A 16605-nucleotide genomic window follows, 5' to 3' on the forward strand; every position below is an offset into this window, starting at 1 on the left:
ATAAGAGAATTAGCAAAAAACCCATGTAAATACAGTTAGTCGATGAAATTTATTAATTTTATTCACCTTTTATTTGTTCATTTGTTTTCAGTATTTTATCATTCATTTTAGTATAAAACCTTCGGCCCCTCGGCAACACTGCAGTTTACGAGGTCGTTTGCGCATCAAATTTGCCTCGTAAATAGAGCTCCATACAAATTTTGACAGTTCTTTTATGAGGCTCGTAAATTGACGTGCTTTGCGGGCCTTTTACGAGTTTAAACCGTGTGCTTTTTATGAAATTTTTAAGGAGTTTTGAGGTTAGGTTTGTATTGGAGGTATGCGTTAAAATAAACCCATTACGCTAACATTTTCGGTATTTTCTTATAATATTATTGTAAACATATGTATGAACAAAATTTCTAAGTTAAATATGTATTCATCCGTATGCCCATTATGGAATTTTTAAGGCGTCTTTAAGGTTACATTTGTAAGGGAGGTATATAAAAATACATGTAAAACTTTAAGCACTTTGAGCGACCTCTAAATATTTTTTGATTTCAAAATAAAAAATAGGGGTCTCCTCTTTTTCGATATAGAACAATCCTAGGGGGTGAGAGCATTACAATTCCGACTTTACTGTTTTTGAACCACCCTAATGTAAATACCCTGCAGGGAAAGCTACTATTTATGAAACGCAAACTGGTAGCATTCTAGATCTAGATTTTTTACTTTGACAATTCAAAGGCAGATGTTGCTGAACGTATGAGTTATTCGAAATTGTCGAACTGGTAGGCCATCGCCTTTGCTCATACTAGTTAATGAACTGGTATTTTTCTGGCTGGTTTGGCTTTGCACCGCAGGGTATATCTGTCAATGTCTGTACATATTAAAATATGTATGCACATATATTCATACATATGTACAAGAATGTAAATATATATATATATCTATCTGTAGGTAATAAGCACGCTTGAGCGCATTTGCAGTCGCTCTGCACTAAACTTTGTGGTTATGTATGCACGTATGTATGTATGTATACACTTTAATACATATCTAGATATTTTTTTTCCCCCAACCATAGACTATAAGTGATATTCTCAAAAGCCGTTGGACTAGCGACAACGACTCAGTTGACATTTGACAGCGATTGTGTGCGGAGCGATAAAGCTTTTTAAAACGCGACGATTTCCAAAGAAAGTAAGCGCCGCGAAACCGCAAACAACAAGTGTTTAAATATTTGTATTTGTATTCATAAAAAAACACTGGCTGGTATCAATAACGAATGAAATACTGGCAATGCTTTTAAGGCGCTGAACTGAAGTGCAGTGGATAAAAAGTGAAATAATCAAATGATAATATGACACCTATAGATACACAAATATATTTAAAATTTAATATGATGTGCAAATGTGCTAGCGTGTTTGATTGAATAAAATCGAATAGCAAATGTGATTAAATTTAATTTCCAACAGCTTTAGAAAATCCGGCAGACCACCCACCCCCAACTCGATTTTAATGATCGCGGCACGTGCGCGTCGCTCCATATCGCTTACACGCCCAGATAATCTCTACTGATAGATGAACGAGTATTTATACAATAGTAAATATATGTATGTATGTATGTATGTATGTACATAAATATGTAACGATCAACTATTTGTACATTTATGCGATCGTTTGCATAGTTGTTGCAATAAGCTCTATCAGAAATTTAAAGGCACAACTAATTTAATAAAAAAAATGTCATAGTTGTGCGGCTGCAGCAAAGCGTTCGTGTGACAATCTGCATTTGGTAGTTGTTTTGCTAATGAATTAATATGTACTACCTAAATATGTATGTAATGAAGTGTACCGAAGCCTAATGCAAATTAGTGTAAATGCAAATATTCTAATTTCATAAATGGCATGCGAAAAATGTGTAGTGGTGTGCATAAAATTTAAATTATGTATTCTAATAGTTTCAAGCGCACACTTAGTGCAAATACTTTTGGTGCAAACTAAAAACAATCAACAATTCAACAAAATAAGCAAAAACAAAAAACAAAATAAAGAAAAAAGTAATAAAATAAATTAAATGGAAATTTAAGATATAAATTAAATCCTACAGAATAAAAGAGAAAACTAGTGAAACTGGAAATGACTTCAGGGAAAATATTATAAATTTCAGAGAATTTTTCGTCATTTGGATAGGAGAAATTTCTAACTTTAACCCTTAACTGCTGTGCTTATAATAAGGCTCATAACTACTGATGTTGGTCTATGAGACGACACAAATTCTATTGTTAAGTAATAAATATATCTATATGTAGAGAGTTTCACCAAAAATTGTTTTTAGTAAAATGATAAGCCTCGAACTTTTTTTTTTTAATTTGCCCAAATTTAACTTAAATTTTATTAGCAATGTTTACAAAAAAAAAAATAAAAGCCTCGAACTTTTTTTTTAATTTACCCAAATTTAATTTAAATTTTATTAGCAATATTTTCAAACCATATGCCAAGAAAAAAATAAAATAGCAAAAAATTCTTTCATATATTTAAAAAAGAAAAATACTGTTTTGAAATAAAAATACTTCAATTTTACAAGAGTAAATAAAAAAATTGGCAAATTTCACAATGACTAGAAACTACGGAATGTTTTTAGTAAGGCATTCTTATCTATGCATATCGTGTAAAATCAAAAAAAAACAAACATGTTAAAAATTTACAATAAATTTCCTTAAAAGTTACAGATATTATTACAAATATTGTTACTGCTCCAAATTCCCGCCAAATTTCTTAAAAGTTTTTTTAGGACGGAATATTCTGAGCAGTCACTGAAAGGCTTAATCCCACTGTTAACAAGATAAGCTGCTTTTCATGGTGATTAAGTGGGCACTCTATCAATAATCCATGGTACCTTCGGAGAAAGTTTTAAAATATTGTGCAACCTATTTTTGGTTGCCTTCCTAGAACGCTCGGATAATCGCCAATTACTTCAGACCTAATTTCGCCGCTGATCTGAAAAATCTGCCATAGAAGTTAGTGCAAAATAAAATTTCCATGAAAATCTTATCGAAGGTATGCCCTGAATTAAGGTCCCCAAAAATTAATTTGGGAACAGAAATCCATTATTTCTTCCGCGCAAAAATCAGAGCACACACATTGTGTCTGCATACAAAAAAGAAGTTTGTCTGACATGCAGCTAGAAAACTGATGCGGGGATCCCTTCATCATCACCTTAGCTGCTAGAAAATCGCTATCATAAAATCCGATATTTTCAAGATATTAAAGAAACCCCCATATTTTCGTACTTGATGCTCGACTTTTTTTCCGACGATTATTAAAAAATAAAAGCGTTTTGGAAAGAGAATTAATATACCTATTGAATTATATATATAGGTTTGCTGTTAAATTGGAGTTTTCAGCGGGTAAACCTGGAACCTGGAAGTTGTAAAATGTGCGCCATTATTGTAAAAGTTCATTTATTAGAAAACAAATTGATGCCTCAAGAAATTAAATCGGATAAAAATTTCTCGCCGGCCACTCTTTGCTTATTTAATAGTTCGCCATGTTCTGAAGATCATCCTTAACACCAGGGAAGTTTAAAAACATCCCACTTAAATTCAATCAAAAATTTGTTCGCATAAATTTAATGAATTTAAATCTGTACTTTGGAGTAACTTAAATACAAAAAAAAAAAATAATAAATCTGTACATTGGCGAGTAATTCATATTAAAATTTATACCAACAATTTGTAACGCTATACCAAAATTTATGAAACAAGTTGATTATAAATAATTTCAATATAATAACATACCTAATAATACAATTTTATTCAATGAATGGTCTTGATTACCCGATTTAACTCAACCAACACTATTTGTATGGTAATTGTATATTTAAAATACAGTATACATACATATGTACATACATATGTACATATATTGCTGTATCTAGTCGTTTATTTATTAAGCGATATTAATCACTGTTGCATCACGTTTTACTCAGACGCGTTTGTTATTATTTTGTATTGTACTATTGTTTAATGTTATGTTAGTTTTTATATGTGATTATTTTATATACATACATACATACTTATATACCTTTAAAAGAAGGTAGCGGAAATAATAGATAACAGTTGAACAGAAAGCAGCAAATTATTAAAAAAAAAAAAATATTATTAATAGTTGTTTGAAACCAAATAGGCATTCTTATTAATTGGGCTAAGCTGGCCCTGCATGCCCTGTAGTATTTGTCAGGAACGTGAACCGGTTTTGAACCGGAAAACCGCTTTTTTCTATTAATTAACTGAACCATTAACCCAACCGAAAGTTTCCACAAATTTTTGATCCGAACCGAAAACTTAAACACCTTTCATAACGGTGCCGCTAGCAAGTTACTTGAGGATTCTGTTCTTGGTTCTGTCAAAAGTAACTCTGAGAATTTTCAGGTTTTTCACTGTCGGAATAGTTACGCCAACTACGTAAATTCCTAATTTTAGTCTGGCTTCTTTCGTCCCGGTCGTAGACATAGTTGCCAAGGGAAACGGGTGTGGCTCCTTGCGATGAAGGAGCAGGATATATCAGGGAAATAAATACTTTCCTTAACAGGTCATTAAATCGTACATTTTGTTGCCAGTTTATCGCTATTAATCTAAGTATCAATACTATTTAAGTATGTATGGGTAATTTCCTTTCTCCTCTGGGCTTTTGGAGTGGTCAGTGTCACGTACCGGCTGCTTAGTTGTCTCAGAATCGGGCCCTTTGTATTCCGTATTCGACTTTATCCTTGTCAACATAGATCACTGCTTGGTTAAACTTACATCAATGAGCTCTTTCTGTTCTCACATCCGACCTTAGGACGTGCAGAAGGAACGTGGAGAGTTTTCTCTTAATATAAAATGTAGCTTCTAGATCCAGTGAATTCCAGACAGATGCAGCCAAAAAGTTGGTGTAAAGCTCTACTCTGATAGCTAGGCGGCAGTGAAGACCCTGGGGTTGCTTACTTCAGGCTAGTAGGGAAAAGCCTGAACTCACTCCCGGTATTAGCTGATTATTTCCTCATCGGACTTACATATATGGGTACAGATACAGATGAGTTGGCCTCGAAAGGCATCCTTGAGTTGATATCATAGGTATAATATGAAGGTGGGAGTATCTGTGACTACTTGCGGACTGATGTTGCACACTTCGGTCAGGTATCCACTCAGCGAATGCTGGGCGAAAGCAGGAACATATTAAGCTGTACGTTCTTTCTGGTCGAAGGTGGGTGGCAGGCGGTCAAGGGATCTTCTAAGGCTACGCCAACTTTCACTTCTGGTCGGCGTATTGGCAGAACACTTCTCGATGGGCACTTATGCCCTTAGACTAAATACCGCACAGGATTTTCACTGGCGCAGCTGCTTAGAGAACGAAGGGATGAGTAATTGCCCAGAATTTACAAACACCTTGGATGGCACTATCCCTGCGGAGCTCTCTGGGACTGACATCTGCAAAACTTCGTTGCGGTATACAGCCTTTTACGCTTTAGCTTATCAGTTATAGACACTTGAATTGTACCATCGAGTAAAGGAACTAAAGTGTGGTTTTAATGTACTCCAACCTCTAGCTTAGCTAAGTTTCCACCCAGATAGCAAAATTGCGTAAAACGTTTTCCACTTCTGCTACCAGTTTCCAAATATTTAATAGATTTGCATAAAGTCACTCAAAATATCAATTATTCTATTAGCGTAATAAATGTGTTTTTAAATTGAGTGTACATATAGTTTATGATATTTCGTGGTCTGCTGCGCTCCGACGAGTGAATTAATAAATTTGAACTCCTACTAAATGACCTCCAAGCTAAGGAGATCAAATTGCGTGGGCAAAAAAATGCAAAATAAGTAACGAAACTTTGTGCGTATCTACGAAATAAAAAAAAAAATGTGCAAAAAGAGGCGCAAGAGTAGCTTAGTGAGTTTGGAGGTTAGAACAACGGGTTGCGATGTGGGGTGTTACTGCTTAGTATATACATTAGACTACGGTTGCGGTTACTGCTTTACCGCCGGGATTAAAAAATTGATTAGATTTGAAGACGTCTACCAGAATATTTTGGAAATCTATTAAGATTAACGTGAGTTGGACTGACTTGAAAATACTTCCAAAAATGGAGTTTTTTATGGATAAAAATAGTTTCTTAAAGTACTTTAGAAAAAATCAATATTTGAAAAAAGTTAAAAAACAGAATCAAAATCTCATCATTCCTTTGACATTTTTTTTTATATTTTTATGCATACTTTTTAAGCTCAAACTTTTTTGTCATCTGAAGGGATTTTTTTTCAAAAAATTCTTTAAGAAACTACTTTTATTCAAACTTCATTTTTGGAGGAATTTTCAAATCGGTCCAGCTCATGTAAATCTTAATATTTTTTCGGAATATTTTAGTGCAAGTCTTAAAATATAATAGATTTTATAATTTCAATGGAAACGCGGTACCGATTTTTTTTGTGTATCGAGAGTATTTACATTTCGTAGATAATCTAAATATGTACCATATACATTTTTTAACTATTTTTATAGGTGGCAATTCTTTTACAAAACTGTTAAATACAAAAAAAAACGAAACTCTTTGTCTTATATCAATATGATAATGGTATAAATATTTCATTTATCTTTTTTGTAAAGGCGAAAGATATTCCATTTTGCAAAAGTTCACTTTCATTTAATTGTTTAAATAGGAACACCCTATTCAAAACTCTTTTCCTAATAAATATTTTTTCAACCTGTTTCGTGCGTTGAATAAATATTTTCTAAATAAATATATGTACATATTACTTAACTCGTTTGCCATCCATATTGTATTGCTTCATTCAACTTACTAATAAAATTTTTAATAGGTGGCAATCCTGTTAAAATGTCTTTGTAAAACCTTTTCCAAAATGTCGTTCGCTAGGCATCCATATCATTATATTTTCATCAGCTTATAGTTTAAAGTAGAATTTTTAAGCAGGTGGCATCCCTTTTAAGAAAATCAAACCATAAGCTATCCGTTTGCCAAACAAGACAAAAATTTTGAATTTTGGCACACAAAAAAATCTGTATGTGGCAACCGTGCTTGTGAATACCCTAATTACAAGTATGTTAATTCAGATCTTAAGAGAACAAGTTTCTTTATAATGCACTGTACCAACAGCTCAATTTCATGCCATACAAACTTTCCAGCATACATATGTACCTACTTCTCTGCGCCTTTGTTTGAGAAATTGTTTGACACTAGTGACATCGTCACCTACTTAAATTGGCACACGCACATGCTTGGTGTTACTAATATTATGACGTAACTAAAAAAAAAAATTGAAAAAAAAAGTATTGACATTTCATGACAGTTATTAGTCATACACTTAAAAAGACATAAAAAGAGAAAACAAATAAAAAATGTAAACAAAAGTAAACATTGTTTATCAATTATAGCGGTACAAGTACCTAACCGGCATCCCCGCAAAAAGCAGTTGCGAGTTATAAATTATAAGGGCTAGGCTGGGAACATCACGAATCTTTATTAGCTTCAGCGCCACAAATGTTATATGATTATATATTTACAGGCATATACGCGTATGTATGTATGCTAAACAAGTATGTGACATCTCTTGAAGTACATACATATGTATAGTATATGTATATGTAGATCGTAAAATGTAACGAGTTTTAATATGTATATCCGTTAAAAAGTATACATACATACATATGTAGGTACAAGGTTAATGCCGAGTGTATTCGACAATAGTCATGAAACTTGACAGATGGATTATTTTTATGTCAATAGTCTTCGTTTTGTAAAGTTTATCTACTTGACCTTGCCTTACTAAGATAGCTAAGATAAATGTTTACAGAAGCTGTTATAGACACTTTTAATGGTGAATGGAGAACCTTCTTTTAATAACTATATATCGACTAGATTGCCCCTTACCTGCTGCGCTGAGTGAATGGCATCTGCGTTGCATGAGGTGTAATTTATTTCAATTAAACTCAACATACTTAAACTCAGCCAAAATTCTGTAACCTCTTTCTAACTCTTTCTTCAAAATATTTTGAAAACAAAACTTTCTTAAGCCAAAATATTTTTTAAATTTATTGGATTCAAAAAATTAAATTATTTTTATTTTGTTCTCAAACCGTTTTCGATATTTTTGTTAATTAAAATTATTTTTTCAAAGTTTTTTATTTTCAGTTTCGGTAACAAAATTTGTTTTTTTTTTTTTTTCTAAGCAGGTGGCAACCATCTTCAAAAGTGTTTCCGATATTAAGATTTTTTAGAACTTTCGTTAGTTTGATTCCCATATAAAATTAAATTGATTTTGAACTCCGAAACAGCTGGCAACCCTCATAAGAATCATTTTCGAAATAAAGCTTTTTTAAACCTCACTGTGTTTTGATACCCAGATAATCATATCTTATTAAACACTTGTTAATTAAAATGATTTCCACATTTTGCACAGGTGGCAACGCTCTTTAAAGTTATTTCAAAATAAATTGTTTTACAATCCCCTTCGTTTGATACTCACATTTTTGTATTATTTTATGTATTTAACTTTTTAATTAATTTACTTAAAAAGGTGGCAACTCTCCTTAAAGAATATCCTATGTATTAATTCAGCTCCTAAGCTATCTGTGTGGCCTATTTGATTCAAATACGTTCAGAGGTTTTAGCGTGAAAGAGCAACAAACATACTCACACGCTCATGTAGCGCCCAGCATTTTCAGGATGAGCATAGTCCTTTCCTCACGCAGAAAAATGAGATATCTACATATTTCAATTTGTAAATATCAAAATAGCTTGAAATAAATGAGAGTAAAAAAATAACGAGTGAAAATGTTTAGCACTTTTTTCGCGTTCAATGGTAATTTTTCCGTTGCAGAACGGTAGCCATGTAACAAATATCTTTGCCGAGACGCCAACGAAGAAAAACTACAACGAACTCATTCGTTTTAGACTATGTATTGACTAGTATTTTTGATGCGAGTCGGGCTAAAACTGTAAGGCCATCTGTTAGTGAGCCTTCGTAGCTGATGTCATTGCTCTAAAGCAGGCATGCCCGGCGCAGGGCACTTGCTAACGTTGGGCATGACCGCACTAAATAATGCACATTTGTACTTTTTCTAATTACTCGTTCCTGCAATTGCAATACGTGACCCAATAAATAGTAGTCTTATCTTGCCGCGTCCAAAACATCTAAACTACTTGTTTATTGTTATATTTGGGAGCTTTTCGAAAATATTTCGTCTTTTTTCTTTCGCTTTTAAATTGTAGAGCTGGGCAAATATCTAAGGTATGAAAATGCGTTATTTTATTGTCATTGTTTTATTTAAATTGCATTCGTTTTATCTCGCTGATTATTCCTGAAAGATTTGCAGCCCCAACACAAATTAGTCAAGCTGACAAGCGACGATTATGTCCTCCTAATTCTAAGCAAAAATTTAATCGCTTTGTACAAATATCTATATGTAGAAAAAGAAAAAATAAACACAGAAATGAAATTTGGATGCAAATAAAATTTAAATTTAAATGTACATACATACATACATACATACACACTTAATCTTAAGTGAATCAAGTGGTGATAAGAAAGCGTCCGCGTCAGACGGACTAAGATAAACCCAAACGATTTACGGTGCCATTTATTTTTTGAAAAAAAAAAAAACGATTTAAAAGTAGCTGGCGTATAATCTTTTTCGTGAAAAAATGTGACCTAAATTATATCACGCGGCATAATCTCTGAACAATAATATAATTACTGTCCACAGCGATATGTTGCAATGCAAAAATTAAACGAGTTTAAATGAATGAGATTAAGGAGGCGAGTGCTGCAGTTTAACAGTCAAACAAATGTGTGAAAATATGAATATTCGCAGTGCCCGAAACTGCCAAGCCACATGAGCGGGCGCAGAAGCGAGTTCAGAAGAACTAACTAAACTCATTAGAAAACCAAACACAAAAAAAAAAATATTCTTATCACCACCATGAACACAGTCGCCACCGAAGAACCCAGCACTTCAAGCGCTACGACGAAGCATGTCAAAATCAACTCTTCCGCCGTCAAAGCCACCAACACCACAACAAGCGATACTGCCACCTTGCCGAAGGAAAGTGCGGCACCCTCTACTTCGACTTCGACGCCCACCCTAGCACAAATTGGCAAACAAACATCGCAGCATTTTCGTCTCAGTCAAATCTCCGACAGCGGTGCTGAGAGTGGCGACGAACAGACGCGCCTCATACGCTCACCCTCCGCGCGTTCACATAAATTCATCATCATACCCGCCACACCGCCCACGCCCAATTTAACGCCTACCGGCTCAACAAAAGAAAAACCTCCCACATTTCGACCAACCTTCTCAGCAAACTCATTGTCCACACTAGCGGCCACAATCCAGAAGACGCCCGGCACAAGTTCACAACAAACCACAAAACAACAGCCGCCATTACAAAGACCGAAGTCAGTGGCGCGTCAGTTGTCTGCGTTAGCATCGGCGGTGGCGGGCACAATAACTACAGTAGCCGCAGCACAACTGCAGCCACCGCCGCCGCCGCCGCCAAACGGAGAGAATCAAATACCTACGCCGACTACAGTTAATCAGTCAATGCCCACATCGCCGCACCACAGCTCAATTAATTTCACGCGCGGTGCATTAGCAGCCGCAACAGCAACGGCAGCAGCAACACCATCATCATTAACACGTTCAGCAAAATCACAATCGGATGTAGCTCATCAGTCGACTAGCGCTAATACGCCAGCCAAAACAGCAACAACAATAGCAGCTGCGCTTAATAATAATACAGCTGGCGTGACATTTACAATTGAGGATTGCGAATCGGATGGTGGCGTTAGCAGCGATTATATGCCTGCCTTCGATGCAACACTTCATCCGAGCAATGCAACCGCAATCAGTTCCATTAAATCCGCGACGAAACTTACACCCGCATATACGATTGCTGTCGGTACACAGACGCCACTCTCCTCATCGACAACAGCGTTGGTTACAGCCAGCACAGCACCCGCATCCACAGCAGTCTACCCCTACTATCGTAGCGCCTTGACTGCCAGCGAAACAACGCCATATTTGCAAGGGTTTAGTTCACGCGGCCGCAGCGAGAGGAGCAGCATGAGATCGGTGGTATCAGGTGAGTAATTCGATAATGAATAATGTGCATACTTAGATTAGAAATTATGGAAAATTCGTTAGCCTACTTAATTAAGTTTTCCAATAGTCCAATAGGCAGTGATTAAGTGAAACTAGGGAAAATTGTGAGAGTCACCCTTTTAGGCGGTCATTGCAGAATGCACACCTTAAAGTGACGCAATGCTTTTCTAATGTGTACCACAGATGACTATGAAGCTGCAGAAGGAATAAGGGCAGAGATCTTTGGACCCAATAACAAGATGTATGCTTCTAAGCACGAGGCAATATCTGAGCATATTTCATGAGGAACTCTATGCCATTATCATGTCTGCGAAGTTAGACTTACGAAGGAGCTACTAGAATAAGAGTTTTGGAAAGTTCAACAGAGAGGTCATCTTCATAATCTCGGGTTATGGGCGAATAATATATATTGCTTGTGACGCTCGCCCAAGGAGATGTCTTCTTAATTAGCCGTCCGCAGAAGCAGTTAGAGAAGTATAAGCTTAGGCAACGCGCATTCAGAGCGCTTCTAGCTAAACTGAACTGTACTAAAGCTGATAGTTTTTGCACAAAATGTTGAGTTTTGTACGCCCAAGAATCGTGTAGGTTGAAAGCTCTCCCCCATGATGAGAGTTAGGCTTAGGGCTTCGCCGGAATCGGACCGTCTTAGTGAAATTATCAAATCTAAAGCAGAGGCAAAAGCTCCAGACTAAATTACACGTCTGGAAAGTACAAAAGTAGATAGTGAAATTCCCTCAGAATCCGATGAGCATCGAAGCATCGTGAACGCGTAACACCGAAGGTTAGCGTCGAATAGAAATTTACACTCAATATGGGCAATAGGAGATTGCTATTCGTTGCTGACACAAAGGCTTGGCAGATTTTAGATAAGGAACCTTTGCCCTTTTCGGACAAGTAGAGCGCCTAGAGCTCCTTTTCTTTAACAGGCCATCAACTAAATCCTCTGAAAATCTATTCCAAGCGGCAATAAATTTTAAGAGAAATGCGTTTTGTTCACAACTGGCGACATCGTGTTAGTAGTCTGGAAATTTAAGCTCTTTCATATATTTTTATTCTTATTAGGGTATACTAGCACTTCGACCTAGCTAGATCTATCAAAAATCCCTCGAATATTCTGCTATTAATGTATGAAGTTTATGACTTTCTTAGGTGTTGTATTCTTTGTTCTAAACAGAGGCGACAATCGCTTTCCGAAACATATGTATCTAAAAGCTTAAACAGACGGCAATGTTGATCCAGATTAACTGGGACTTAATCCGGACCAACTGCAGTTAATTCCCGAGTTGATCCGGATCATCGCTGCCGTCTGTTTAAGCTCTAAGACTGTATCTAACCTAACCTAACCTAGTTCCTTGGCTGCAAGCAGAGCTTCTTTCCTTGGGAGAGAAGAAAGCCGGAAACAGGCTCCGCTTTGCTCGCTATAAAAAAAAAAATTTGGAAGTGAGCTTAACGACGCCTGTTTAATTTTTCGAAGAAAGTTACTTTAGCTGACTAATTTTGTAACTAATTACAGATTAACTCAAAAAACTATTCAGGAGCATTTAGAATAATGGCTGTATGTATTTTCTTATTTTATTTTTATGTATATACATTAAGGTGCCCCACCAAAAAAGGTCGCGAGTTTTCCGCCGGAATTATAAAATTTATTATACATAAATACTGCCGCCAAAATACTTGTGAAAAATAAGTGTTGCATTTGCTGGATCGATTTTAAAAGACCTTCCAAAATTGAGTTTTTTATAAATAAAATTAATTTTTTAAATTTATTTTTTCCGAAAAATCATCTCAGATCATAGAAGAATTTAACCTTAAACAGTCTGCCTAAAAATATTTGAAAATTGTGTCAACGAATTCAAATAAACTCGATTTTTTGAGGTATTTCAAATCGATCAAACTCACATAAATCTTAATATTTTTCCCGAAATATTCTACCAAAAATCTTAAAATATAATAGATTTTGTAATGCCAACGGAAAAACAGTAGTGATTTTTTTTTATTTAATAAAGAGTTATGCACCCTAATGTACATAAATTTTCTTAAAGAAACTAAACCTTATTTTTATGAACTTTTACTTTTATTATTTCACAACACCTACTTATCAACCCTTTCAGCTTACATTCCCAGTTCCCAGGATCCCCTTGGCGATGCGCTGGCACAATATGAGCAACAGCAACAACAACAACAACATTATTTACGACCCAGTCATTCGGGTAAAGATTTAAGCGCTAGTTCCTCATTCATTTATCGCGATCACGTTGCCAATCAAATATATTCGGATGTGACGTCGGTACGCTCATTAGCATCGATTGGCATCGGTTCGACGGATGGACGTAGATTGGTGATTAGACGAGTGCCACATACCCCGCATGAGCTATTCAATATGGTGCATCCACCGACGCCACCGTAAGTACATTTGAATGAGAGTAGCTTAAGTTTTAACGGGTTTACTGAATGTGGCTTACTTTGAGAGCTTTACCTAATACTCGAACAAGTATGTAAATATGCACGTGCATATGCGATAATTACTGTCATTTCTGATAATTATCGATAGGGGACATATTTGACTGTTTTAAAATTACCTCAAAGTTTCGTAAACAATTGAAGTTATTTATATGAGTATTGGATAAAATTTCTTTCTAAGTGTGAACTTAAGTAAGTACACGCCAAAAATAACAAATGTATTTGTTTTACAGATAAAAAAAAATACCGGGTTTAAAATATTTCTGTGAAAGTCTGTATCTGTGTAGTTCCTTAATGAAAATACATACATACACACATATGGACTTGTGTACATTATTCAAATTCTCAACTTTTCTCATATTCCTCTTTTTTGGAGTAATAGCACATTTCCACCAAAACCTTGATCTCAAGATAAGTTCCAAGAAAGTTATCGGGTGATCAGCAAGGTTTACTTCTTACTTTTGGATTTTTTACTTTTGTTTTCTTGTACTTAATATAAGCAATTGCCCCGTTCGCGCGTAATTGCTTTATGTTGGCGGCGTACACATCAATAGTGGCACCGTAGTTGATTCTCAGGCCTGCTGCCGTAGTAATGCAGCCATCCAACACAACCCTCCAATCACCAAAAGAAAGAGACGAGGTTAGAGCAAGGAACCTTGTCGAACCCCGCTGTGAAGTTCGGAGGTCTCAGACAGCTTTCCATTGTGAAGTAGACGACAGGTAGCGCCGTCGTATATGGATTTAGTAACAGTTTTTTCGGGCACTGCTGCACGGGGCAAGGCTGCTCAAAGGCACTCTCTATGAACACTATCGACAGCCTTTTTTAAATCGACAAACGTCAAATGCAGATCAGCTCTGAATTTGGCGCACTACTCGATGATGAATCTCACTGTGTTTATATGGTCTGTGCAGGACAATCTCGCCTTGAAACACGCCTTAGAATTGTCGATAGTAGAATTTAAATGTTTCATTCACACCAGTTATCACAATTAATTCATCTGTAAAAGTCGGAGTGTCGTCAGATAAAACGTGGTTCAGAATTGACTCAAAGTGCTCTGTCCATCTAACATGTTGCTCCTCTTCCGAATGCTCAAGATTACGATGTTCACTCCTCACAGGGTGCTCGCTACTCTGACTAGGCTGTTTATATGTCTGCGTTTGTCGTGTCTTATGCTCAGTTTTGTTGCCTTCTGTTTCACAAGATATTAAGAAAGAAGTTTAGTGCGATGTTCTGGAAAACTAGCAGCGGCTGAATTAGTTTTAAATGCAGCTCGCTCTATAATTTGCGTCCAGGTTTTCTCAGACATCCGAGGACGAAAACCGCGTGGTGGTTTGAAAACCGCTGTGCTACATACTGAACGGTAACTACTACTTTTGACTACTACTTATATAAATATCGATATTCTGCCTTGGGCAATGCCTCTAATCTTAATCTACTCAGCAATGCATCAGCTGAGCCATACGGACAACGCCAATTTATGCTTTAAATATCTTTTTTGATCTTCACTAGATGGCATCTCCTGCTGTCCTTCGGCTAAAAGACAGGGCAATGGGAATCGGGAATGCTGGGTCATCTTCAGCGATTCATCAACGAATTTCAATGACATTTCCGTTGATGGAATTCCAATTGTTACGATAGTAAATTGACTATCTGAGTAACCGAACGATTAGTAGGCGATTAGCCGGTACACCGAACAGCAGGCAAACTGGAACAAATTTTACGAGTCCTATCTTTTTGGCATTTAAATATTCCTGAGACATTTTCGCAATATTTTTTTAAAAATCATTTTAGAGCACGCATAGATCAGATCCCCTAGAAAATCGTATATAACTGCCACGCGCGTTAATTCCAAATGCTTTATTGCACCGCACCTCATTTATGAGCTAAAGAACACTACAATTCAAAATACAAATTTCTTCAACTCAAATAGCCAACTGCGGTCAACAGCAATTGTTTTTCATAAACATATTTTTTATTGACTTAATAAGTCTAAATTGTTTTCACGCCGAATTATTAAGGTGAGAAAGTTTGTATATGCTATCAAAAAATAAAAACATAAATAAATTAGACTAACCAAAATATTAAATAAAAGTTTACGCACAAATATTTGCGATACGGCAAACATAATTTTAACACCACATTAAAAACCGCTGGACAGTGCAATGGAAAATAAAAGAGCCATATGGCAACAGCGGCGGCACACAACAGAGACTCGGGCAGATGGGTACGTCAGCAAAAAATCGAAGTCACTATTTTATTTTTTTTTTATCTGCAACACAAAAGCGTGTAATAACAATTCATTTGCATAGAGTTGTTGTGCGTGCACATAAAAGTCTATAAGAATGCTCCAAATTGGAAATACAAACCCTGTTTTAATGGATTTACACAGTGTGCGCTAAAATTAAGTGCGCTTAAAATGTTGTTAGTGAGTAGCGCAGTTAATTTGCATTTGCTACAAACTTATTTAAATTGTCAATTAACAAGTTAAATAGGTATGTATGTGATTACAATAATTTAATAAACTAAATGAACTATTTGTATACATATAGATATCGAACAGTTCAAAGTTGTTTTGTAAAGGTTTCAAGATTATTAGCGCCTATTGGAAATTACAGTCGCAACGACTACGGCACCAGATACGGACGGCTTTCGAAGTAAAGTGAAGTTAATACAATCGCCCCCCCCCCCAAAAAAAAAAAAACGCCAAACGCGCTACTAAAAGTGATGAAGATGGAAAGGAAATGATTAGAAATAAAGGAGCATCCTTGAAAGCGGGATATTATTGCAAACAAAAAAGTATCGCGCGATAAAAATAAAAGCAACGGTTTGAATTTCTAATTTAACGTAGACTAGCAGCTTTTAAAAGTTGCAAAAATCTAAATAATATAAAAATATAGTTTAACCTGCGAAAACCAAAAAAAAAAAACAAAAACTCTCGACTATCCACCACCGACTTCGTGTTCTCACCGAATCTTTCGCATATCCAGCGCCTCATCAACATTCGT

General features: G+C 35.7%; 1 protein-coding gene across 7 annotated transcripts in view; it reads left to right on the forward strand.

Annotated features, from left to right (window-relative positions):
- Positions 1-1117: 1117 nt before the first annotated feature.
- Positions 1118-16605, forward strand: part of ine (solute carrier family 6 member inebriated) — a 35111-nt gene continuing 19623 nt past the window's right edge. Inside the window, exons 1-4 of one of the 7 annotated variants that reach the window (XM_017630642.1) lie at positions 1126-1179; positions 1455-1592; positions 9786-11119; positions 13251-13542. In XM_017630642.1, coding sequence (XP_017486131.1) covers positions 9958-11119; positions 13251-13542 — 1454 coding nt within the window. In that variant the 5' untranslated portion in view covers positions 1126-1179; positions 1455-1592; positions 9786-9957. Of the gene's footprint in view, positions 1180-1454; positions 1593-9649; positions 11120-13250; positions 13543-16605 lie in introns of all 7 variants that reach the window. The other 6 variants (XM_017630605.1, XM_017630627.1, XM_017630634.1 and 3 more) reach the window with 6 other exon arrangements.

The sequence above is a fragment of the Rhagoletis zephyria genome, unplaced genomic scaffold, assembly GCF_001687245.7.
Source record: "Rhagoletis zephyria isolate East Lansing unplaced genomic scaffold, Rhagoletis_zephyria_1.1 Rzeph_scaffold_00091, whole genome shotgun sequence".
NCBI lineage: Eukaryota > Metazoa > Arthropoda > Insecta > Diptera > Tephritidae > Rhagoletis > Rhagoletis zephyria.